This window comes from Gavia stellata, chromosome Z (assembly GCF_030936135.1).
Source record: "Gavia stellata isolate bGavSte3 chromosome Z, bGavSte3.hap2, whole genome shotgun sequence".
In the NCBI taxonomy this organism is placed as follows: Eukaryota; Metazoa; Chordata; class Aves; order Gaviiformes; family Gaviidae; genus Gavia; species Gavia stellata.
This window is the reverse complement of record NC_082637.1, coordinates 24670112-24696584: the sequence shown is the minus strand read 5'-3', so window position 1 is coordinate 24696584 and position 26473 is coordinate 24670112. Positions and strand designations below refer to the sequence as shown.

At 38.4% G+C, this 26473-nt stretch overlaps 1 protein-coding gene across 4 annotated transcripts in view; it reads right to left on the bottom strand.

Moving 5' to 3' along the window:
* Positions 1 to 26473, bottom strand: part of ERBIN (erbb2 interacting protein) — a 119292-nt gene that overhangs the window by 59327 nt on the left and 33492 nt on the right. For 2 of the 4 annotated variants that reach the window (XM_059833949.1, XM_059833950.1), the window contains exons 1-3: positions 19277 to 19306; positions 8841 to 9038; positions 4451 to 4568 (exon numbers count right to left, since the gene is read on the bottom strand). In XM_059833949.1, coding sequence (XP_059689932.1) covers positions 4451 to 4568; positions 8841 to 9029 — 307 coding nt within the window. In that variant the 5' untranslated portion in view covers positions 9030 to 9038; positions 19277 to 19306. Of the gene's footprint in view, positions 1 to 4450; positions 4569 to 8840; positions 9039 to 19276; positions 19334 to 26473 lie in introns of those variants that run through there. The other 2 variants (XM_059833951.1, XM_059833952.1) reach the window with 2 other exon arrangements.

Sequence of the window (26473 nt, the reverse complement as noted above, 5' to 3'; positions counted from 1 at the left end):
GGTGAAGGGTAGTGGTGTGGGTTTTTTGGTGGGTGGGTTTTTTTCCTGTACAACTGTTGATACGTAAATAAGTTGGCGATAGAGGATTAAATTCTAAATTTTCCTTTAGCTTCATAAATAAAACACTAGTTTTTCTACATAGGTCTTACATTATGTATGCTGCAACTTCTCTTTAGGATGTAGCCCAGTAGAACTGGGAGAAAAGGACATCTCTTGATGCTTCGTGCAATGCAGGATGTAATTTCCGGTATAGGAATGCAGTTTATTTATTGCACCATTTGTTCCAGTATCATTTCATCTTTGTGACTGTCGTGGTTTAAGCCCAGCTGGCAACTAAGCACCACACAGCCACTTGATCACTCCCCCCAGGTGGGATGGGGGAGAGAATCAGTAGAGTAAAAGTGAGAAAGCTCATGGGTTGAGATAAAGACAGTTTAAAGGGTAAAGCAAAAGCCGCACACGCAAGCAAAGCAAAACAAGGAATTCATTCACTACTTCCCATGGGCAGGCAGGTGTTCAGCCATCTCCAGGAAAGCAGGGCTCCATCACGCGTAACCGTTACTTGGGAAGACAAACGCCATTACTCCGAATGTCCCCCCCTTCCTTCTTCCTCCCCCAGCTTTTATATGCTGAGCATGATGTCATATGGTATGGAATATCCCTTTGGTCAGTTGGGGTCAGCTGTCCCGGCTGTGTCCCCTCCCAACTTCCCCTGCACCCCCAGACCACTCGCTGGTGGGGTGGGGTGAGAAGCAGAAAAGGCCTTGACTCTGTGTAAGCACTGCTCAGCAGTAACTAAAACATCCCTGCTTTATCAACGCTGTTTCCAGCACAAATCCAAAACACAGCCCCATACTAGTTACTATGAAGAAAATGAACTCTACCCCAGCCCAAACCAGCACAGTGACTAGTATAGCATCAAGCTTCAAGTAAAAGCTTCAAAGCTGATGCATACCTGGAAAGAAGCAGTGGAATACCTCTTGATACTAAGGGTTCAAAATAGCCTTGGGAATAAGGTTAAAATGCCATAAAAGGACAACTGAGGTACTCACTACCAAAAAACTAAAGAATTCATTGCCTACCGCCAAGACTAAAGGCAGAGTTAAAACTAACTCTATTCCATGCTTGCTGCACATATAGCAGCAGTTTGATATTTTAGGCTACGTCTATGCCATGACCTCTTCAGCAGCCATGAGTAATACATTCCAAACCAAATGCTTGTACAAAGACTTCTGTATGCTCCAGAACACACAACTGTTAAGAGGCTTGTACTCTGTAACTCAGCACATGCCTCGAAACATACATCATTTCACGCAAAGACTAGATATATTGACAGAGAAGGAGTCAAATGAAGACTACTAAATAAAAACCCCACGCTGTCTGGCTCAAGAAGGCCAAACAATAAAAGGACACTGGGAGCATACAGAAAAACATGCATGTTTCCTGGCCTTCTGCTCTTTCCTAAATCTTCCCCAGGCTTCTGCTTTTGGTCACTGTTGGAGACAGGACACTAGACAGGATGAATCCTTGTTCTGATTAAATACTATTAAATATTCTTAAGTAGCCACATTTGCACATCTGCCATGTCTTTGTTACACAGTTTTATATATTGTATATATGAAATCAGACATATTTAAAATTTGAAATTAAGGTGGCAAGACCTTTTATGAGCTATTAAAACATCATAAAGATTGCTTTATTTGACTAATACCTTTTACGTAATGACTCTGCTATCTTGAGGAATTTCTGCCATTTTGATCTTTCATCTAAATGTCAAATATTATGCACACACACTTACACACACACATATATATAATGTATGTGGTTCTACCTGGAAAGCTGGATGCTCTCCTGTGCAACAGGTGTGTCCCTCTGTGAACCAGACTCTGCAATTCATGAGGTAACTTGAACACATTTTAAAACTGAAGCTTCGTTCTTCATTTTTCTATCAGCTCTTTAGAAAATTAAATACTTCTTTTCAGTCAATACACTTGATTATGCCTATGTCACAAACAGCTCAATGAACTTACATGAAAATCCTATCATATTTCATGTACGCTGGTATTTGAAAACTAAAGTCTAACAAACTACCCTTCTAAAATTCAACCTTTAAAACTAAATGCATATTTGATCTAAGGGCATCTGCACACCATGATTTAGCTCCATCCACATCAGAAGAAAACACGGTATTATCAATACTACAAGAAAAATACAGGAACTATCACCGCCACTTGCAACAACCACGGGAATCTGAAAACTACATTCAATTATTTTAGAGTTTGGCATCTCTTATCATCCTGCACTAAGACTAGTGATTAATCTCCAGCAAATTTTTTTTTATAAATTAAGGGAAAGCAACCTCTGCGCTTCCCACAAAGTCCACTGCTTCCTCACTGTATTCTTTCAATATCTAATAAAGAAAAAGGAAGAACCAGAGATTTTGATCCATTTTGCTAGTCTTGGAAAACTAGTAAAACCCCTCCTGTTTGGCTCTATTATAGACACACATCAGAAAAGTTGCCGACAGTGGGAAACTGAGCCGTAAATTCTTACCTAGAAAAACAGGAGACACAAAGGAAGAGGATAGGTTCGAAATTGTCAAGAGAAAAATATTCTGTAGTTGCAACAGTGCATAGGGAAACAGAACAGGAAAGGCACTTAAAGCCAACAAACTGAAGCCTCAAATAATACCAAATTTATTACAGAATAAACAGCACGATTTCTTACCTCACCCAACAGGGACAAACAGGGACCCTGATTTGTTTTTTTCAGTTTTACAGAGCTTTCAGGAATAGCAGGAGAGAAGATGTCCTAAGTAAACAAGCGTGTGACCTCAGGACTTTTTTTGATGCGCAACACTAGGCAGAGAAGCTATCCAAACTGTCATAAGATTGAGAACATGATGGCACATGATAGTAGTTTAAATAAGCTTGTGTCCTATCGTTTCTCTGAAAGGTGTTAAAAACAAAACAAAACAACCCCTAGAAAACAGAGTGTCACAGTTCACTGGGATAGCGTATCATTCAGCTATTGCCTCCTTAAATTCTTTATATGCCTTAGAGGAACAAATGCTCTTTCAGCAGCTCTCTGAAGGCTTAGCTAAAGGTTACGCCATTTTGGACAGAGAAGTAACTCTCTAGCTGGTAAGTGACCAGCTGCCTATTTACGTACATAAGCTAAGGAATTTGCCAGCACTAGAACTCAAATGCCCTTTTGCTGCTTTTAAGTCTTCTGCATTGAGAACTTGTGGTGGAAACAGTTAATCCTTTCAACAGTTCAGTGTAGGACAAAAAGATGATTCTTTCTCTGTTGTGTGTCACTATGAAAGTTTAAGGCCAGTGTTCTTTAAGAAAGACTATTAATCCACTTGTACCAGGAACAGAGCAGTGACAATCAGCTCAATTTATCACACTAAACGCTGTGTTCATTAGGCAGAAATAATAAGGTAACAGTTTAAGTACAGACTGGGCTACAATGGACAATCAAGAGAATGCCAACACCTCGACAACTGGAATACTTTCTTAATAAAGCAGAACTTACTTAACTTTATGGAGTCATAATTAGCTAGCTGTTCAAATAAAACAATGAATTTAATATGATAAAATCTTCAGCATATTTATATAATTCTTATATAATTCTTATTTGCAAATATGGTATCAAGGAGAAGTCCTCTTACTTCACTTTGAATTAGTAAGACAAGACTATTATAACCTCACCAATTAGCATGACTAAACTTTTTTTTCTCTCAAATAAGCCATACAAGTAAGTCTGATGACAATATAAGATATTTCAATTTCCTCACAGTTGCACACATCTGCCAGCTTGCCAAAGCAGCACAATTAATAAAACCCCATATATACAATACTTGGCTGACAACGGTTCATAATTTATAAAAGGCTGACTCACACAGAACGATAGATTTTTAACAAGTCAGACAAGTGAACTAGTCATTGTCCATAGTCACTTTTCCCCATTCGACAGAGGTTACCATCCCCAGAGCAGGACAGCAAAACAGCCAAGTCCTACTACAATTTTCAGACAGCTCATTAAAATAAATTGAAAACACATTTCATATGAAACAAAATATAACAATAGAATCCAGCAAAATTTTACAAATCCTCGTGCAAACTCTCTTCAGTATAGTGAAACATGAGGAAAGTCACTAAAAGTAATAAATTTGAGCATATATATTATGAAAGAATATAAAATACTTTACAATATCAGTTTCCAGTAATGAATCTCAAAGTACAAACCGCTAAATTTGAGAGGCAATTAAATATCACAACCAGACCATAAAAGAGCATCTTTTATGTTAAGCAGTGATTTAGAGTAGTAATTTAAAATTTACTAGCTGTATAGCTTCTAGAAATTACACTTTCACTAGTGTCTTTGTACTGTCAATGGTGATTTTCCTTTTAGCTACCCCAATATAATAACTGAAGTGACTTACCATTCTTGCTGACATCCAGTTCCCTGAGATTAATGAGATTTGCAATGGATGCTGGCAATGTGGTTAGATCATTGTCTGGCAAACTCAGCTTGTGCAGGGACTGACAGTTAAAAAGTTGCTATTAAAACAAAGAAAAAAGTGAATGCAACTTTCTCTTAGTTTCCTCTATATAGCTTTTGTTTTTAATACCTTTAAACTTCTGACCTCACAGCTTGAAGGCCAGAATATTTAGAGTCTTTCACTACAAAAACTTTATTTAACTAGTTTTATTCAAAATTTACTTCAGTTTATAATGCTTCAGAAAGCAAAAAACTGCAAACAGTCACAACAAGCCAGCAGCTCTGCTTAACACTTCCTATAAATTCCTTCTAGTATCTCAGAAATTGTGACCTGTAGTTACACACAGTCCTGCAAACATTGCAAAATATTTTCCATAATAGACTTGCCATGTGATACCCCAGAGATAATTACAGCTTCTTCAAACAAGAAAAAAAAACTTGAGAAATGCATTTTTTAAAGTCAAATAGTTCTGGAACACAGGATTTGAGTAGGTATTGATCTTCTCTAAAAGTTTAAATTTTATGCTGTTATATCTCACAATATTATTTCCCTTTCATGCTCCCTACCTCAAGTACACAAAAATCCAACAAAATTATTACAAAAACTAGTGAAAGTTTGACCTAAGGATATAGAAAATTGCATAATCTCTTTGGTATACATGCATTATAATTTGTATCAAATACTAGCTCAGAGCCAGATCTCTTCCTATATGCAAGGTACCTTGAGATTCTTACGCAAAAGCTTTACAAACTGGCAAAATAGGGCAAGTAGTATTAGTGTAATGGAAGAAAAATCCTCAGTGATATGCAGGAAGTTTACAGACAGTACAAAATAAATATCTGTAAGAAAGTGGTTGAAAAGGTTCATCTGAACAATTTGTGATGAATATTCCTTTCCCAACAATTTTGGGTAATCATTCATAAATACCTGGACTTAGCGTTCTTTTCTTTTGGAATTCTGAGAAAAGAATACAAAACCAGGAAGTGTTCTATGACTAAAAGATTTATCCCAATCAACATCATAGCAATGGGCTTAGTTAAACCAAAATTTTGTGGGTCTCTCTCTCAATTATGAGGCCATTAGTTCAACCACAGACTGTTGAACAAGCCCCATTCATGCAATGTTTGCATATACCACCCCAGAACAAAAGCAAACATAAATTAGCAAGATGGACAGTTCAAGGAATGAGCTTTAACTTGTCTACCGATGTTTCCAATTCCTCAGAAATGTGCACCTGTTAGAACTAGTTGATATCATTAAGGTTTTGAAGAGTTACAAAGTTACTTAGGATATTATATGGGAAGGAGAACTTTAATGAGCTCATGTGTTTTGGAGCCATTCCTTTATTTCAGTACTTCAAGCAAGCCTATATCCTTAAAACTTATCCCTGAAAACAATAATCTGGACTCTTGGAATCATTAGAAATTTCCCTGATTAGTCAGATGAAAGCAAATGCAGCACAAGGAATTGCAAGATCCCTAAAGGAATATGGGGGGGAGGGGAGTTTTGTATGGTGATGACTTTGTAGTTCTTCCTTTTGCTGTTGTTGTGGTTGTTGTTCTTTTTTAATGTCTGCATATTCAGTGATTAAGTAGATTACTGTTAGTAAACACTAGAAGTCATATAATTAAGGACTATTTTACTGCAGAATTCCAATTTCTTCCGAACAGCAAAGTGAGAGGGAAAACTAGAACTGCTACAGTTTGAGCTTCTCAGCTCAAATACACACCGTGGCACTTGGGATAAACAGGGTACCTTTTCAGATGTGATTTAGCACACAAGATGAAATGCCTGTTCACTTTTGAAAATGAGACTACACACCTGTGCTTCGTGAAAAGCGAAGTCCTTCTCTACCACCTTTCTCTCCACTGCAGTTTGCTCATGCTGCCCCCTTGGCCAGCATATTAAATTAAGGAGCTATACTGTAAGAACCAACTTTTAAAGTATGCTGCAGTTCTGAAGAGATTGGAGGCAATAAAAAACCAAAGCCACACACACTGGCAGGCCATTTCAGTGATCAGGTTGACGAGACAGCCCCAAAGCACTTGTGCTGTGGCACACAAAGGGCAGCAGACTGCAAAACAGGGGTAAGAACACACCACCACGGGCAAAGAGGAAATGTGGAGAGTGGCAATGTCTTAACCACACTTCAGAAAAACTGGAGAGGGCCTAATAAGTACCACACCCTTCGTCTGAGATGGCTTAATTAGAAGCATTTTTCAGAGTTAAAAGACTAAATTAAAGATTGGGTAAGGGAAAAAGCATATACAGCTCGAAACTCTGGCTCCAAATCAGCTAGGATAATTTCAAAAGTTACAGGCCTTCCCTTACAGATCTTCTATGGATAGTTTTAAGATTACAATTTCTGTCAAACGGTTAAACACTTTTACTATGTCTTCACTACTCCCTAATCTCTCTGCTTGTTTCCTTTACAGTATTTTAACTTATATGTGGGTTTTATTTTGAAAATTGAAAGGGTAGTAAAAAATAATGACCAAAGTTACTTAAAAGCTGAAAAAAACGCTTAGCTTCTCAAAAATAAGCCCGTAAGGATGACTTATTATAATGTACAAACACATTAGCATGAAGCAAATGCAGGCTATTGCAAGTCCCTGCAGTTCAGGAAAAAAGCAAAAAGGAACAAAACATACATGTTCAAGCAGTCTTTCTAATGGCGTGGATAATTTTGTCTTAGACTCGGCCAATGGAAGTGGTAGACTGCTCACCTCTCCGTTTACTCATGTATCAGAATTGGGATTCATATAGGAACTAACTAATGAAATCAAATGGCATGTAACAGAAAAGGAAGACAAAGCACATAGAACTGCTTCTTCTAGTCTAAAACGCCAACGTGCATCCATTTGATCGCTACAGTACAGTCTTTCTTCCTCTTTAAAAATTACTAAGACGAGTTTTTTAGAGAATTATGAGTTTGGGAGGAAGATGTTTGCTTAGTTCTTATTTGCGAAACAGGAATTTAATGGAAGAAGAGTTCAGCAGATTTCCTTTTATTTCATCTAAGAAAGGTATTTTATTCTCGTTTTGAAACATTTAATTTTGTTCTTCTCCAATAAAAAAAAATGAGAGACAAGAATGAAGTTCTGAAATCATCTGAAAAACAAACCTCAAAGGCTTATACGAAGTCTTTAAAAGCAAGCTACTAAAACCTAAAGTGACTAAGTTTAGAGTAAAGAAATAACTGCTTGGGAAGAGACAAGAATAAAATATTGGAAGTTCTAACCTATAACAGACTTTGACAAAATGTCTAGTTTTAATTTATGTGTTATTAGCTCTAGTCAATGTACAAATACAGATTTTCATTGATGGCTTCTCAGGAGCATTTAAGGTTGGATTTGCAAAAGCACTCAGCTGGTTTAAGTCAGCTTTACTGGAATCCAGGGCTTCTGATACCTGGCAAGTTATTATCCTGAACTTGTTTTATTTCCTTGTTTAATTTATCTTTCAAAAAATCCAAACCAGCAAAACCTGAAGTGGTTATAGCAACCTTTCTAAAAATCTAACAAAGCTTTCTATAGTTGTCTTGCATGACAGTTAAGATTTGCACACAATTGTGACAAACCTATTTTAAATACTGTCTTTCACCTAAGTTTTTAGTTCCACCAAGATAGGACCAAGTAATGGAAACAAGTCTATTGCAATGATCACTTTGTACTTCTCAAAAGTCTCACTGGCAAAAATTTTCATTCTTTTCTCTAATATACTGCTAATTCAGCATGCAATTTTTCTTCAGATTTCAGAACAAACAACAAATACTCATTTCTATAATAAAGATGTAATCAAAGTGGCATTCCAGCTCTCAAGTTTTTGAACTTCAGTAATCTGAGATACTTCAGAAAGTCTCTTCATTCACATACCAAAGAAGAAAGCAGGACTTCAAGTGAATAGATACTTTGGATTGTAGCTATCTTTTGTGGGCGCAGCAATCTGAACAAGACATTAATCTTACTTCTTCTAATCTTCATGTGTTAGAGATTCAAAATAATGCTGCAATGTGTTGAATACAGTTAGTCAGTTTGACCAGACACTGCCACAGAAGCAAATTAGCCTGCTTCTTCTGCTGTGTACCTCTCGGACTGGGTGAGTTGCTTAAGCAGTTTCATCCCAATTCACACAGTAAACTAGTCAAGCTTGTACACGTAAACATTCCTTCTACCATGGCTGCTTCTTCTGGGACCAACATTTACTCAAATATATTTGGCAAACTGCAGCCTAAAAGCTTAAGCATGAAGCTAGACCCTATCAGCTTCTACAATGCTGATGAAGTAACAGAGTTAATACATGTAACTAAAAGGAAAACCACCCAACATACCTTTGGAAGCTCTTCAATCTGATTAGCATCTAAATAGAGTTCTTCCAAGGTCTTTTCAAAAGTAAAAATCTCCTTAGGCACCTGTTCCAGGCTGCAGTGAGAATAATCAAGCGTAGTGACTGTCTCCTCCTCTCCACGCAGACAGCGGCATGGCACCAGCCGCACAAACAAATTCCGCTTTGTTGTCATTTTCAGGCACTGTAAAACAGAAATTGGTCAATTTAAAAACCAAGACAACTTCAGAAATACTCACATGGGCAGCTTCTCAAACTTCCAGTGGTTGCTAAATACTTAAAAAAGAAAGAAGTGTATACATACCTGCATATGTGTGTGTATACATATATATGAGAAACAGGGGGGAGAGAGAGAATTTATTTTCTTTTAAACACAACAGATCTGTAGTGGCATTAAATGGAGTTAACACACCTACAGACCCCAGAAGATAAAGTCAAAATTTAGCCTATTACTTGTCACCTGCTAATACAGCCCTACATTGGCAGAGAAGCAGAGAATTTTAAAGCAGCAGTTCTGAAGTGACGCTTGTGTTTTTACAACATAGTTTATCCCTACTTTTACAAAGGTTACTGTGATGACATTTTTGCTTAATATAATAAAATCCATCCTCTACAGAGCATTAAAATGTAGCTATAGGAAAGCTAGTATTTTTTTGTGATGAGTGAGATTCAATTAATGTACCTTAATTTCAAATCCCTCATTTAAAGACAGAATACAACAAAAACAACTACTGTGGTTTCTACCAACTGCTCCATCTACAGTTTAAAAGGAAAGGTTTCCAAGCGCACAAATAAAGAAGCGACTTCTTTTTGCAACTCCATTCAGTTTGGAAAACTTCCAACACATCTTGCTGTGCACACTGGAACTAAGGAAACTTCACTTTGCTATGGAAATATATCTTCCTTTAAACTCAATCATTGCTACAACAGTCCCCCCTACTCTCCGTAGCTTCTACAATATTCCTCCTCAGCAAACCTAAATGGTGCAAACTGACTAGCTGATTACTGACAGCATACATTAGCTATATTCTGCCTCTTTTATCCGCAGCAAGAGCACATGTTTAGGTCTCTTTCCTCTAATTAGCAATGAATTTTCACAAAATTCAGAAACAATCATCTTTAAAATGTCACCTCAAGTTCCAAGTTCAGCTGAAATCAGGTCACAGACTCAACAATTTTTCAGGAAGGACCAACACGTACAGACGAACATGATCATGTAAGCTTCATTTCCTCAGGAAATTGGTCTTAAAAAATACATCATTTTCCAAAACTCCACTGAGTATTTTCTCAAACTGCCAACACTCCAAATTAAAATACGCTTTTTTATCTCCTTTTTTTTTTTTTTGGAATTGCAGAAATTATATTTCAACTTCTGGATTGGTGACAGGAAACTTTCTTCTCCAAGTGCCAAAAAAGTCTTTCAGACACATTTCACAGACTGCAGTTCAACTTTCAGACAGTGTGTTAGTAATACAGGGAGAAAACAAAATACCATGGCCACTGCCCTGTATGAAGTCACAGGCTGCGAGACCCCTCTTCTTACTAAGACAAGCAAAAAAGTCACGCACTTGGATTTTTCTCTATGAGCAGCTAGCTTGCCAAGTACTTCACAGTATGTATAATTTACATGACAACAGGTCGAGGGACTGCTGTACTTCAGTGTTTTCACTAAATGGAAGTACAACTTATCACTCAGGCTGGATACAGCCAGATTCTACATCTATCCATTAAAAGGATGGAAGAAAACGCATTAGAATAGTGGGATGTCAAGACTTACTTTTTTAACAATGCTTCAGTGTTGCTAGGATTTTGTTACAACTTTGATTATCAGAACAAGTAACACTTCCCATAAAACTCCAGCCATGTTATTTAAAGAAAAAGTGATCTAAAAATAAAAATATTTAACTGTATTGCAATGCAAAGAGTTTACAGACTGCAAATTCCACGCTGGGGTTTTCCGCAGAATGGCAAACTCAGCAAAACAGACAGCATAACCTTGTCCTGCTTCTTCCACAGGAACAGGCTCCAGCATGACATCCTCCAGCCACCCACAGCCAGATGCCAAAGATGCTAGAGAAGGTAATGTGCTCACTGGGTCAGAGCTACCCACGCCTACTCCAAGCCTCAGAGGTCACATGTGAAGACACAAGAGGAATCCCATGGCCAACAATTACAAACAAAAAAGTCTTTAACAAAAAAAAAACCATCTCATTTTGTTATTACTTCAGAGATGTGCAGAGTTGTGGAAAAACACACCACTTCAGAAAGAAACATCAACAGCAGTTTCTTCAAACAGGAGTATAAACAGAAGAACATATGCCTTTGAAACAACAAGGACTGGAAGCAGAGATTGTACGTGTGAGCTGATTACCGGAAGTCTGGCAGGGAAAGACACACCTATATCATACTAGCTGCAGCCATAACTTCACTTCGTCCAGTTATTTCAGCTTCTCAGAACTATGTTTTGGTTTCCAGAATATGAAAAAGTTCCCTACATAGTTCATATAAATAACAAAGTAAGATACTCTTTTTCATTCCAATCCCTCAAAAAGAGCATACATTACAGCTTGCCCCCGCTTTTTCAGTGGCTGTTCTCTTCACATCTAGTCTTACTTGGTCTGGTCTCAAAAGCTTCTGAAGCAACAAAACTCATAAGGCCTAACTATGCAAAACACACATACCTAGTTTTCCTAACTTATTCCTTTATTTTGTAAGGGAGATCTTGAGCTTTTGGGGGGGTTGGGGAGGAAGGGTTTTTTAAAAGATCACATGCATCCACAGCACTGTAAACGTGGATCAGTAAAAAAATGCCTGGACAACACCACAGTGTTGGGTCATAGCTCCAGTCAGTTATAGTACCTAAACTCACAGCTCACATCTCAAGCCAAAATAGTCAAACTTGTATTTAAGTATCAAATAGACAACCCTCCCCCAAAACCATTGATTTGACCAACTTGAGCATACATCTAATTATAACACTTCAAAAACCAGAATGAACCAACAGATCTGCATTTAAGTAAATGTAGGAAACTATGCAATGTTCCTTAGTTCAAATTTGTCTTACGTTTGTTCAAATTTTACTTCTACACATATATGAAGATTTGTTTAGCACTGGTGTTCTACAACAGAGATGGCTGCCAATACTAGAAAATGGGTGCAGTAGGATAGTCGCATCAAGTATTCCACACCACCATTCTTCTGCAATATATATTTTTATATATATATAGACAGTCAGACACAGCCCCTCCCCCCATCTGTCTGTCTGTCCACCTGTCTTGTGGTCAGTTGCCCAAGCAGAAAAACTGTAATGGAGGAAAGGAAGGATGTACTACAGAAGACAGTCTACTGTTGTAATTACCAAAACCAGGAAAATGTTATGTTGCACAGAACATATGCTTTTCGTATATTGCTCAAACTAAGAACTCCTCCATGGATAATTTGGGTAAATACATAGAAGGCAGAAGAGAACACAAAGTATAGCATTGTTTCCCTTCCTACAAAACAAGGAAGTCTAGCAAGCAGAAGAATCTTCATTTCATAATATACCACAACATCAGACCATCTGAAGGCACCAAATCAAACAACGTAAAACTGCTTTGCAGATCTACAACACTGTGATGGCTTATTTTTCCCCACCACTTTAACAACTCCAAATTTTTATGAGGCAGATCTACTAAAGAACTCAGAGGAGTTGGAAAAAAAAAAACCCACAACAAAACCCCCTTGTTCTCTAAACCATTAAAGCCTTGGAACAAGTTCACCTCAGGTTCAGTGTTCACAGCCAACAGAGGAAAAATTAGGATCTTCATACAGTTGGTTTTTTTTTTATTTCTTGAAGGAATAGGAAAGGAAAAACATCATTCTATAATCAGAAGCTTTTCTTTGTAAACATTAAAGCCTCAAAAGTTGGAAGGCATAAGTGAGAATTAGCTGTATTCTGTTTGTGAAGACTTAATCTACCACCCCAAAAAATTCAATGTTAAAAAATACCTAGTTTAAATTGATATGCTTGCTAATTATAAACTATCAGATTTCGGATTTTTTTTTTTCCCTCCATGAGTAATTTCTAGCATTTATTTCACACCTCCTCTTCCAAGCTTATTTGAGGATCACACCTAAGGATCAGAGGCATTGTAGTATCTATAGTAAACTCAAAAATGGGTGGTTTAAACTACACAGATTAATGTATTTCAGTGAAGTACAGTCTTCACTCATTCATACGCATTGACTGTGACAGTAATAGGAAACAAATTCTGCAATAACTACACAAAATGGGACAAAGGAAAATGTTATCTATTGACCTCCCTATATCCTGAAGTGATGACTATGCAGACAGGTTTTCCTCCAGGGGTTCAATGGTGGTGAAGGCTAATTATTCTGTGAAGTCTCAAAATTTGTGAGAAAAATTTAGTATTTTCTGATATAAGTATGGCAGTATATATAAGTATGGTATAATGGCAGTGCTTAACCAGTATGCGCAAAAAGAGAGGGAGATAAGATGTTTTGCTGTGAAACTCTCCACAATTTATTTAATATAACCTATGTCAAAACTTCATCTTACTTTTTTGCCCTACAACTAGATAGATAGGTAACAGTCCATATAGTCTATCCTGTTTAAGACCATGAATGACTTGGAGCACTTTAAAGTTTCAGAATTGATAAGCAAGGCCAAACTGATCAAGGGCTATTATGGCACTTGAAGAAGGCCACAATATCCAGTTAAAAAAATTTTAAAAAAAATCAACTCTTCCATTTTGAAATTGAGGATTCTCTACTTCCAGATACACATTTCCCCCTCCCCAACTGATCAAACCGCAGACAAAGTACCTACTACCAGCCTCTGATTTAATTTTAGCTATCAGCCCTCCACCATTACAAGCAGTGGTTGACACTTGCTAAAAGCCAGTGAACTAACAAGTGGAGAATACTGTGTAATTAATCAATATCCAGAAAAAAATTATTGGAGAAGCTAGGGCAAAGCAAAGACTATAACTCTATCAGATCTACACCGTAACAACAGTGGACTGTATCTATATGGTGGGTTGACCTTGACTGGCTGCCAGACGCTCATCAAGCCACTCTATCACTCCCAACTTCTCTACCTCCTCCCCCGAGCAGCACCACCCGTGGGAGACAGTCCTTCACAAAATTCTCCAACATGAGATGAGTCCTTCCCATGGGCTAGTTCTTCATGAACTGCTCCAGCACAGGTCCTTTCCATGGGGTGCAGTCCTTCAAGAACAGGCTGCTCCAGCATGGGTCCCCCGCAGAGTCACAAGTCCTGCCAGCAAACCTGCTCCAGCGTGGGCTCCTCTCTCTCCACAGGTCCTACCAGGAGCCTGCTCCAGCGCGGGCTTCCCATGGGGTCACAGCCTCCTTCAGGCACATCCACCTGCTCCAGTGTGGGGTCCTCCCCAGGCTGCAGGTGGATAACTGCTCCACTGTGGACCTCCATGGGTTGCAGGGGGACAGCCTGCCTCACCGTGGTCTTCACAATGGGCTGCAGGGCAATCTCTGCTCCAGCACCTGGAGCACCTCCTCCCCCTCCTTCTTCACTGACCTTGTGTTTGCAGAGTTGTTTCTCTCACATCTTCTCATTCCTCTCTCCTGGCTGCTGTAGTACAGCAGTCTTTCATGCTTTCTTAAATATGTTATCACAGAGGCACTACCAATATCGCTGACTGACTCAGCTTTGGCCAGTAGCGGGTCCATCTTGGAGCTGGCTGGAACTGGCTCCATCTGACATGGGGCAGCTTCTAGCATCTTCTTACGGAAGACACCCCTGCAGCCCCCCTGCTATCAAAACATTGTGCCCTACACCCAATACAATCTATAAACGGTGAAACATTTTTACTGAATAGAATAAAATCACTGGAAGTGCAAAAGGAAAGCATTGGTTTGCAAGACCATGACCAATGAAAGAAAGCAAGATCAACAGCAAGCTAGGATACACACTAAATATTAATCCAGAAGAGCCAGCATCATCCAGTGAAACAACATTCTTTCCTGGAACTCTCTTGATGATTCCGTGCACATCCCCATCATCCAAACACCTGGCAGCCCAACAGCACCTGCAGATCTGCCAGAACCCCATGGGGCATTTTTGTTAACCACATGTCTACCTATGTTTTGATGAGCAATTAAAACAAAACACAAAGCCCCCCCAAGCATCACATTTCTTTGAAAATTCTGAACTCAGGCTTGTTACAAGCAGAATTTAAGTTCACAGTAATTTTGTTCCTCATTTGTTAATTTGTTCTAAAAGCAATAGTTTCACCGTACCATTACTCCCTTAAATTTCCTGTCTGATGCTAACAGGATGTGACCGCTCATGCTCTAAGCTGGTGAAAGCACTTCCCCCCTGCCTCCCTCAAGCCTTTCAAAAGAGTGCTTACCAGTTACATCAGCAGCAGAGCTGAAAACAAAACCAGCTATTAGATGTTTATACTGAAAGGCACAATCAACTAGGCACAAAAATATATGATCAGGCTCTTTTTAGCCCACTCCACTATCTAAAAACAAGTTCAGAATTATGGAGCTGAGGATGTGTAAACACAGGAAAGGGAAAGATTGTGTTGGGGAGCATGTAACCTAATATGCAACCCAACAAATACAAGAAGGCTTATTTGGCCAACTGACAGAAGTCCCAACATACTCTTGTTGAAACAAGGAATTATGAAAAAAAATAACTGTTATTGATTAAGAATCTTATTTAATCCACTAAAAAAACCCCGAAAGAATTGATTACTTCCTCCACATTAGAAAAATTGGTAGGAAATGAAGCTTCCTATAATGGACATAAAAACATGAACTAGTCTGTCTTTAGAGATGTTAAAGGTTTTTCTCTTTGTAAATCAGCAACACACACCACATAAGATTCCAAGACACAGGCTATTTGGCTTGTTGATGAAAGACACTATCTTGTGAAAACTCACAGCACAATTTAAATTAATCTCTTCCAGCTAACGACAGCACTAGTCCTCATGAATTTGGGGAAACTGTAAATATTAGTACTTCAAGGAACAGAAAACATTCTCAGCTCTTACAGTAAAGTAAGAACATAATTACCCTTCATTCTTTAAGCTCAGGAATGACTTGGCATCTCTTGCTCATCAGAAAATCATGTAAAGAAGCTGGGCGGGGGGGCACTAAGGGTTGGTTCAGGCTTCCCCTATAATCAACCCAGTCCTCTTGGATGGGAATGGTGAGGTCTTAATTTAACAGACAGCAACCAGCACTTTGCAAACCCTAGCGTCTAAGTTTTTTTTCTCTACAATCCTCTTCCTTGTTCTCTTTAGGAGAGGAAAGTATGGCTCAAACCTAATGGCCACTGACAAGGAGCTGAAACACAAAAAGACAGCACGTACTGTGAAGAGACTGCCTCCTTGTAAGCGGCACTGGCATTCTCTGGTTGAGGTGTCGAAGCCTCATTTGATGACAATGCCAAGTTAAGGTATTTTCACCTCCTCCTCCCTCTCATCCAAGCTACTTCTTTCTGTCTCTTCTAGAAAAAAATAAGAATTTTGCAAAACTGGATTGTTTATGTCATTTATTTCACTGAAAGAGACTGGCAAACACTCAGGCCAGTACAAACCAATGAACCATAGTGCTGCACTCTCGGGGAGAGAACAAGCGGTACAAAATAAAAGGGGTTTTGGAACCATTTCACCATTTTAATGTGAAGCTATAGTCTGAGCCTCCCTGCTCCTGATATGAAAACAATGCTCAACTGCATCCATGGCTGCATGTCCTCACGCAGGCAGGGAACACCAAAAAACACATTGTACTTGCTCACATACAGCACTCAGAGCAAAAGAAATAAAAGGCGTTACTCATGAAAATACAATGGTGAGTAACAACAACAGGAGGAAGAAGAATATGTTAGTAAATACAGTAAATAACAACCAATTGTTAAATGCAAAAATATGAAGGATGCTTGCTTCATTTGTTGAGAAAATAAAGGGAACAGAGGGGGCAGAAATCAGTTTTCTTTTGCTGATTAGATAGCTGCTAGGATATAAGCAAAACCAGTGATACTCTATTCCTAGCTTGCTCAAATACAAAAGTCAAAGCTTCTCTTGGGGTTAAATACTTCCCAAGCTCTCAATGGGAACATATATATTTTTTAAAAAAAAACAAAAACCACAAAGAAACAAAAACACACACCCACATCCAAGGGCCAGGGCAGCAAGATAATTTCAGGTAACTTAGTTCTCACACATTTCCTTTTGCTCTTTTTCTGAGGCAGGCCTAGAAACCAACTTCCATCTGGACAGCCAAACTATCCACATAAGCGCCACTGCAACATTTCATCTGAAGAATGGTCTCTAATTGTATACCATTAACAACGCTGCTGAGATTAGCATTAGATCTGAGCTTCATTTCTGATGTTCGACTTGATTGCATATTCTTTGGGTATGTGTTTGTAGTGTTACTAAGAAAACATCATGAGGAATAAATTGATTTTTAGGACCACTATGCTTGAGTCTGACCCATTTCTCGTCCCAAAATAAAAAAAGCTGTATTAATTCAAGAATATCTACCAAGACAAACTGAGGTTCGAAGGAAACTGTAGGAGCCTTTAAAACTTTCACAGAATAATAAAAAAATTGAGCTTTTTTAAAAGCCATGACATTGGTATTTTATATATTTCAACACTGATGTTTTCAAATGGCTAAAGAATTCCTTTACATTGTGGAACTAACATGTTTGGGTTTTCGTGTTTGACATGCTAGCCACCATATCCCTTTTCTTTTTCCCCAAATGGGCTGTAGAAATAATCACAGCTACTGTACAGATAGTAGTCACAGCTATTTGGTACAGCTAGCTGTACCAAGCTACTTCAGAACTGCTTTGCTTTCAGAATCCACTAATTTCTACATTAAATAACTCCATTTTCTTTCATTGTTGCTGTGAAAAAGATCCATGGAAACAAATAGGACAAGTTCCTGACTTTCTATACAAAGAAAACAATGAAAATTAAATACACAGAGCAACCAGACTAAGAGATGGTAAGCCTCTGGAAGAGGCATAAAACCATATTAAACCGCTTATGTTTCGGATTTAGTCCTTTGAGGGATTATGTCTGGATCTACTGTATGAGTAAATGCTGTGTATCACATACTGTCAACATCTATTCAAGCAGAAAGGAAGAGATACTGTCTTAATTCCTCCACTTATAACAACATAGTCAAAGAGATGAACCAGCATAGGGGAAGGGAAGAGGCACTGCTAGTCATTTGCCCATAGGAAGCAACAAACCTTACGGAGCAGTAAGCACAGCTGAGGCAGTGCAGCAACAGCACAGTTTCTTAGCTCAGCGGAGAATGCCAAAGCACAACACAAAGCCTACAGCCTTGTACACTACACAAAAGGCTGGGAAAAGCGAGCATGTGCACATGCTTCTATGTTCTTAAGCATGTGCTGTTCATAGCAATGCCAGATAAAATATGCAGAAGATTTTGTATGTTTTAAATTGATATTTTATAGTAAGTCTTAAAATTCCAGTCACTGAAATGTCTGTATTTATTAGCGTTTCCACAGTCTGAGCAGCACTATTAATAAAATCAGAGCAGATGGAAGCTGCTGTAATATGTTGTTGGGGTTTTTTTCACGGGCCATGGCGGGGGGGGGTACACAATAACGACTCCTCCACAGAAATTCATAGAGAAGTTCTGAAAACAAAATATTCTGTTGGGCATTCTTTATATTCATGAGAAATATTTGCCTCCAGAAATCCTTACAATATGAGGCAAAAGCAACTTAGTGCCATCTGCACTCTCATTATTTAATAAAGAAAAAAGCTGATTCTGAGCATGTGTTGTTTTTCCACAGAGCTTTGAACAGCAAATTGAACTTTATTTGGCTTCTTACTACTTTTCATGTTCCTAAGTATGCTCTCTAGCTAAAGAATGTTAATACAGCAATAAGAGAGAAATTACATGATGCGACGTTCACCTAGGCTTTAAATCAGCAAACCAGAAAGAAGAACAGTAAGAGTCCCAGCAAGCATTCAAAGCTTGTTTTCAAGCATCTTTTATTCAAGTTCTTCAAAAATATGCTTATCCTCCCTAAGAACTAAAAAAAAATTACTTAAAAAGCAGTATAAAATGCTAAAGCTCCACAAGCCGAAACATTTAATAAGGAACACTGAGCTTTAAAACAGGAATATTTTCCTGCAACTTAGTTTCCCATATATTCCCTTCCTATATATGCAGACAGCTACATGTAAATATGTATCATTCACTTGGCTTTTCAACAGGTATTTATAACTAAAAATTTGCCTTCAGAACAACATGAGAGATGATGCAGAATAAAATTCAAGTGCTCTAGAGGTGATTATTATTACAACATACGAATAAAGAAGATGATTTATATTTTCTCGTGCAATTGGTTCAGAGGAAAGAAAAATAACGTACTTACCACTGTGTTACTTTCTTCTCCCTGCTGCTTCTTCCCTGAGCTTTCAAAGCCAACATTCTGTTTAAGACAAAGGTACAAAACTTTTAGTCAACCCTTTCCCTAGCAAATAAGAACAAACTGATATTTTATTGTATTGGATATTTATTTTGCTTTCAGGGTTTTGGTTTTGTTTTTTATAAAGAAAAGAGGTATATGTGTGTGAACAGTAGCTTTGTAAGATTTCAGAGAACTTGAAAGACTTTCAAGACAGTAAAAATTACATATATGCATTTGGTGGAGATTATTTTGTGTGTGTAACAGTACAAAACGTTGCTTTTTATCCTACTTTAGTTTTGATTTTATAGTATTCTGTCTACAAAGTTGTTTCATTTCTACTCCATTTTAATTGCTGTATTAAATTATTAAATATCCTATTAGGCAACTCTTGCACACAAGTTAAGAAAAGTTAAGAAAAAATACATCAGAAATTAATAGAACATGAAAAGAGCACACTTCTGTATCATTAACTTCAGGAATTTTTTAGGAAGTTGCAACACATTTAATAAGGTATATCAGATCACTGATGCTATCTTCACTGAAGTAGAACAAGTACAAACAAAAACATTTGGTACATTCAGCTGAACACATTCAAAATTAGTAGCTGGACCCATGGAAAGGATAAATTTTGCCTCCAAGGACAGAAGTAGAACATATCTTCAGAGGGACTAAATGTCACTATGGTCAGACAGATCATCTAACTGAGCATGAAATCATACAAAACAGCTAAGGAGCTAAGTCAGGCAGAGTATATTCTGTCACATTTGTAGTACCTAGAAAAAAATTTAAATTGTGGGGACCACAGTAGTAATAGCTTCATTCAAAGGATTTACCTATAAATGGAACTATATTTCATTTCTTTCCAACAAAAAGCAGAATCAGCCCATCATAAACTCATTATAAATGTGTCCTCAAAAAAATCCTGAAATAGATTTAAAATCAAAATTGTTCCAGAAGGAGTGAAAGTTCCTCGGTTTGGGCTGAGAAGCAAGCAGCAGTACAATCAGAGAAAGATGAACTCCTTAGGAAGTCAGTGCAATCCTGCTGTGACAATCCTATAACCAACTTCCACATTACATGTCCTATTCCTCATTCAGGCGTCACTGGTGCCAGCTTCTACGTTCCTACCAAATGGATTCCAGTGCACTATACCTCATAAATCCATTTATTCTCAATAGAAGGACAACCAGGACATGCAAATAGCAAGGGGAAAAAGTAACATAAACAATATTAAAGCCTCAAATCTTTCAAGTTTCCTGCTGAAAAAAAAAAGCCTCTATCAGTTTAGCCAGCCTCAGAAATACAGAACAGCAGCACTCAAGACAATTAAAAAGATCAAGAAAGACAGCAAGGGTCAAACCAGACTCTGAAACCTGGGGTCTTAGGAGACAGTCTGTCCAACTGCCATGGCTGCATGCTTCTTTCCTTTCCCATAGCACTTTGCTCCTACTGAAAAACTATTTAATCTTTACGAAAGCTATTCAGAGGCACTGCACACAAACTCCCAAACAGAAGAAATACAGGTCTGCAATAGGTCTGCTAGGATAAGCAGAATTAATCCAGAGAATACGACAGTGCAGGGCTGGATCTGACAGCGGTACAGTCAGGTGATTGTGCCTCTGGAAAGAAAAAGGCATAAGGTCAAGACTTTGCAGGCAGAACATTTAGACTAGAAAAGTGATCAAAGAAATAGCTAGCCCCATAATCATCACAAAAACAATAAACAAAAAGGGATTACTCTTGCATCATTTCCTGACACCTGCTAGGCTGCCTCTGTTGAAATGCCCAGAAGAATAAAATCCAGTGGTAGGGAGCCATTAGCAAAACATGAACTGTTTGCAGACTTCCAAACCAAGCACAAGGAACTCATCCGAACCCAACGATCCAGAGGAGATAATACAGCAAGTGGGATGGGTGTGCATGGGGGGAAGAATACACACCACCACCTGGATTTTTCAGGTCATTCTGCTTTGGAGATTAAGCAGCTATACACTGAACAAAAGACAGCAGTTACAGAATCAGATAAGAACAATAAACTCACTGCCACAGATGCTACCTTAATGTGACTTGAAAATGTGACCTTGAGTCAGATAACCTTCAACCTATATCAGAAGAGAACAGCTAAGAGTGTGGTGTAACTACAACTGTAAGGACTGATGAGTCTTCAATAGCAGGAACCCTCCAGGCTTCCACACATTCACATTGCCAGGTCCAGTTTGCAGGAAAGTACAACAAACTCCCCAAAAAAACAGACCAGGGTATTCAGAGGAGCCCAAGGTAACCACACACCAGGACCTTGACTAGCTCAGATCACCACATCTCTACTTGTTTTGCAGAAATGGTAACAGGTGCTTTAGAAGACTAGTGATATATTACCCTCAAGGTAAAAAAATACCTAATGAAACCTTATTTAACCCTACTCTAGCACACGGTATCAACCACATCAGATAGAGTCTCAACATCTGTCAGCTTCCTCCCACCAAAAACGCACAGCAGAAGAGTCCTAGCACTCAGCTTAAAATATGGGGGGAGTACTTGGGGAAACTATCACATGTTCATCCTGTTCTTACTCTTTCTTGGGTATAACCCAACTGCTGCTAGAAAATGCTTGCCAGAGGGTCTGTGGGTCTGCTCCGGTACAGCTGTTCTGATCACTTCACTGTACCCTGAAGGCTGCTCACATCTCTAACTATTTCAGTTCCAGCTTACCACTAGTTTTAGAGAAGTGAGGCCTGCAATTGACTCAATAAACATCTTTCTTGCTAATTTTCACACAAATACATTTCACCTCAAATCCTTGTCATTCTTTCCATTGCTTATTGGAGGACTTTGAACAGATTTTGATCCAGCCAGAACACTAATGGCAAACTTTCACACAACAGATCAGGAAACAGGGTTATATTTCAGTACACTAATGACAATTAATAGCCACCAACCAGTTTTTACTTTCCCCAGCCCATTTTAACAAAACAAACAAAAAAAAACCCAAAAACAAAAAAACCACCCCCCACGAAAAAAGGAGGGTGGGGAAATCACAACACTTACACCCTTCATTTAAAGAAGGGTTGGAAAAAAAAGTATCTTAAAAATTGCTTGCTTCAGAGACATTTCAGTCAGTCTTCGGGCCATGACAATCATCCTCCATTTTAAATAGTGAAAACAGTAAGAACAGTGAATTATTTCTTTAAATAATTCCAGAGGAGTACTGCAGAAGCCAGATTATCTATGCTTGCCCTGAAACATCCACTTACATTTGGTGAGAAAGTATGTTTAGCTAAAAAGACTTTAAATTGATCAAGATTACCCATAGCAGAGAGACACATTAAGCAGAAACAGATCCCTTACTGCAGCGCTAAAATCCATCTTGCAAACCAAGAACAATTTTAAGGCAATGAGATTAGTTATATTTTTTCCTTTTGGAATGGGGACCAGGAAGATGAGGGGTTCTGAAGCAGACCAAGTAAGTTCAACTGTATGCACAATCAGTATCACTGTCCTCAATGAAGCAGGTTTTGCCTGCACAAGGAGACCTATAATCAGAATATTAAGTATCAGAGGAGTATATACAGATGTGCATGAAGATTTCATACACAACAGTAATAAAGAAGTTTTACTGTCAGTCATTACTGACAAGATTCTTATTCAATCACATCCTGCTCCACAGGTGAGACATGCGTGCCTTACAGTGAGCTAGATTTGAAAAAAGAATAACATATGATCTTGATTGAGGAAATAAAAGATAAACACAGCTGGCAACATATTTATCTCTAGATAGCACACCTTTTGAAATCAAACAGACATCTCACACCAAGTAGGAAGGTCTGTAGACCACAGACAGCTTAGTTCATCTTGGATTCCCACACTGGGGAACAGGGAGGGGTGAGAGGACCAGGGAGACACAAAGGATTCAGAGACCATTCTCAAGAAAGAGTGCATCTTGTTTTTCCTGGAAGCAGATGCTGTCACCATATCTCGCTGTTTCTCATTACTTTGGTGTCTGAACCAAAGCCAGACATTTATAGTGAAGCAAAGCAACAATCTCTGCTGTGTGGATTGTCTCGTTGACGAAAACCTGACAAGCTTCAGGAGCAGCACTATCTTTCCACTGGTCTTGGGTGGAGGAGTCTAAGATACTAATTATGATACATAACCTTAACCAGCATGAGACTGACCTACTTGAGGATTTGTTACCTCCTAGCACCAATGCTGTCGCAGCTGCTGACAACCAGAACCCTTCAACGCAGGAAGAGAACAGCTGATGGCGCATTCTCAGTGAGCACACAAAGATTCACATTTGCTTCCAGTATGCCCCAAAATAACCTGTATTTGGCAACGCTGTTGGTATACTGCAGGGGACATGCAGTTTTGAAGTGTTCTGCCAAGGGATACGGGTACGCTTATCAACAATGATGGAATGGAAAAGGCACATTTATAGGTCCCTGACTGGCTAACTTAATATTAAAATATAATTAATATAGTAAGAGTTTCATTGTTTTGCCAGAGAATCTACAGTTCTATTAGAGATATTTCTGATTCTCTTAAAACTGAATGAAATGCCTAGAGGTTAGAAAAATGAAACTTTGTTCATTACTTACAATACCGTAACAACACTTTTGGACAAGACGGTTAGGGAAACACATTCATACCTGCACATATGCAGATAAATCAGATCTGCTGAATTTTGCTGTTGATTGCTTTCCCTTGGGGAAGCTGGTCAAAGGGTCTCCAAGGCATAAATGAAGATTGCAGATTTGACCTCAATTTTTTTAAAGAAGCTATTTCCAAATTATTTCTCTCACCTGTGTGGATATAGCTGCAAAAACTCCACTGTGTAAGTGTTCTGAGGGCAAACTGGTTTTGCAACGAAATAAACATACCTAGATTTAGAAAAACTGCCTGGGGTTCAAAATCCCCCTTCACGATAGTGCAATTAGTGCAGAAATGACCAATATGGCTGAGTTTGATCTCACCAGTGAAAAACTGCTATAATGCACATGCACCAGATGGGAGGAGTTTCTCAACTCTTACAACTTCAAGGAATCATTTATGAATCAAGATGACTTTCTCAAAGCATAAGCCTCAGCAGGTATGCTCTGAAAAGTTCTTCTATAATAAGAATTAAATATAACATTGTTATTAAGCATAAACAATTATATCTACAACACCATAAGAAGGTTTAGCTGTTGCAGATAAGTCATCATATTGTGACTTTTAATTACCCTTAAAGCCAATATTCCCTCTAAAAGCAGCAAGATACAGCACTATTTTCCACTGTTTGCCCCAAGTAATTAGAAATGCGGAATGATGGAGGTTGGAAGGGACCTCTCCAGGTCATGTGGTCCAACCCACCAACACCACTACCACATTAGGGCCAATTTCAACATCAGATCCAGCAAAGTCAAAGGCTACTTTTGAATTAAGGTCAAAGTCAGCATGTGCAAAAGGAAGCAGGTCAGTTGGCTTATTTGGAAACATTTCCAGGGGAGAAAGCTGAGATTTAGTGCTTTTTGGGAACCATGGAGATACATGTTTCCGTGGCTCGACTCTAGCAAAATTACCTAGTCAACATAATTGCTATTTGAGATACTCTTTTTCCAAGTCTTACTAAAGCAGCTGAATAATCACACATTGATTTAATCATTCATTAATTCATTATAAGCTTCATCTCACAGTAATTCCAGTATCCTTTCCTACCATGAAAACAAAACTATCAGGAAAATGCCTTTATAGAACCAAGATCACTTACATCGATGAACAGAAATGAAATTAGAGAAATCACTATTTAATTGGAAATTATTTCTACTTTACAGGGGGTAACAAATACAGTCACCAAAGTAAATCCAGTGTTCACAGACTTGCAAATTATTAAGTTCTATAAACCAAGGCTGCTTTGCAGAACAGTAAATGTGAAGAGGATTAAATTGTTACTGTATACTGTTGCTAATAATTCTGCTTAAGGCTTTACTGATGTTTACTGGCTCTGCTACTGTGATGCCACTGCATTAGCTCAAATAACCAGAGACCAAGCCAGGAATGAAAACAGAAAACGGACACATGACACTGATTTTATACTCCAAACTCAATGCTAAAAATTAAGAATTTTAGGAAGGCTTTAAAACCAAGCATTTGAAATATTAATATACCTGGCATCCTCAAACACTGTATTCATTTAATATAGGCTTTTTTATGCAAAAGTGATCTATTGTCACATCAATTTGTTTCTTGTCTCTGAAATACATAACACAGTGATATCCGAACTTCAAAAAACAAGAAACAAACCATGTGCAACAGAAAACTACCTGACATCTTCGATGAAGGAGACAGGGCTTTCTGGACCACTTACTGTGACCTCACAGACCATGCTTAGGGACCACCACCAAACCAGCAGGTCTTAGAACAGCAACAGTCTGCATCCCATGCACTGTCACAATTCTTTACCAAGTTACTTTTCTCTAAGTGATATTTGTGCTAACTCAGTGACTAGAAGTGAGGCACTGTGCCAAGCTACACACCAAGGTCTAGTTAAGCCTGAGAAAGCTTTGTTGTTAGTGGTAACACAAAGAATCCAACTTGACTTAACCTAGGAATTAAAAAGAAAAAGCAAAAAACCCCATTCTTTTTAAGTTATGACAACTCTCACCCAAGCTGCAGGCATTTCAAAGATTTCCACTGCTGCTACAGAATTGACAACAACTTTAGAGACAACTGGACATACCTACGTCACATCAGGAGTCCAATTAGCACCACAAACAATGTGGCATGAGCTCTCAGGATAACAAGAGAGGTTGCAAATCCAGAAGAAAACTATTTAGATCTGGTGCCCTCACCCTTTGCTCCTATGCAACCCCCTTCCTTTTCACCCTTTTTTCCCTCCCACCATTCTTAAGAGTTTCCCATCAGCACATGGATCCTAGACAGTGACAGCTCCAAATTGTCAGAGGTTTTTCAGGCCTATTATTGTTAGCCACAGCAAATATGCTCAGACCTCAGCCTGCTTTCACAGCAGCACAGAGAGACCGATGATGGGAAAGAGAAGGAATGTGGAAAATTTGGGAGTCAAATGACTAAGAGAATAAGAATACTTAAGAGACGGAATATACCAATTTAATCAGTAGTAAGATTTTTAATTAAAAACATGAAACTGAGCCATACACACACACT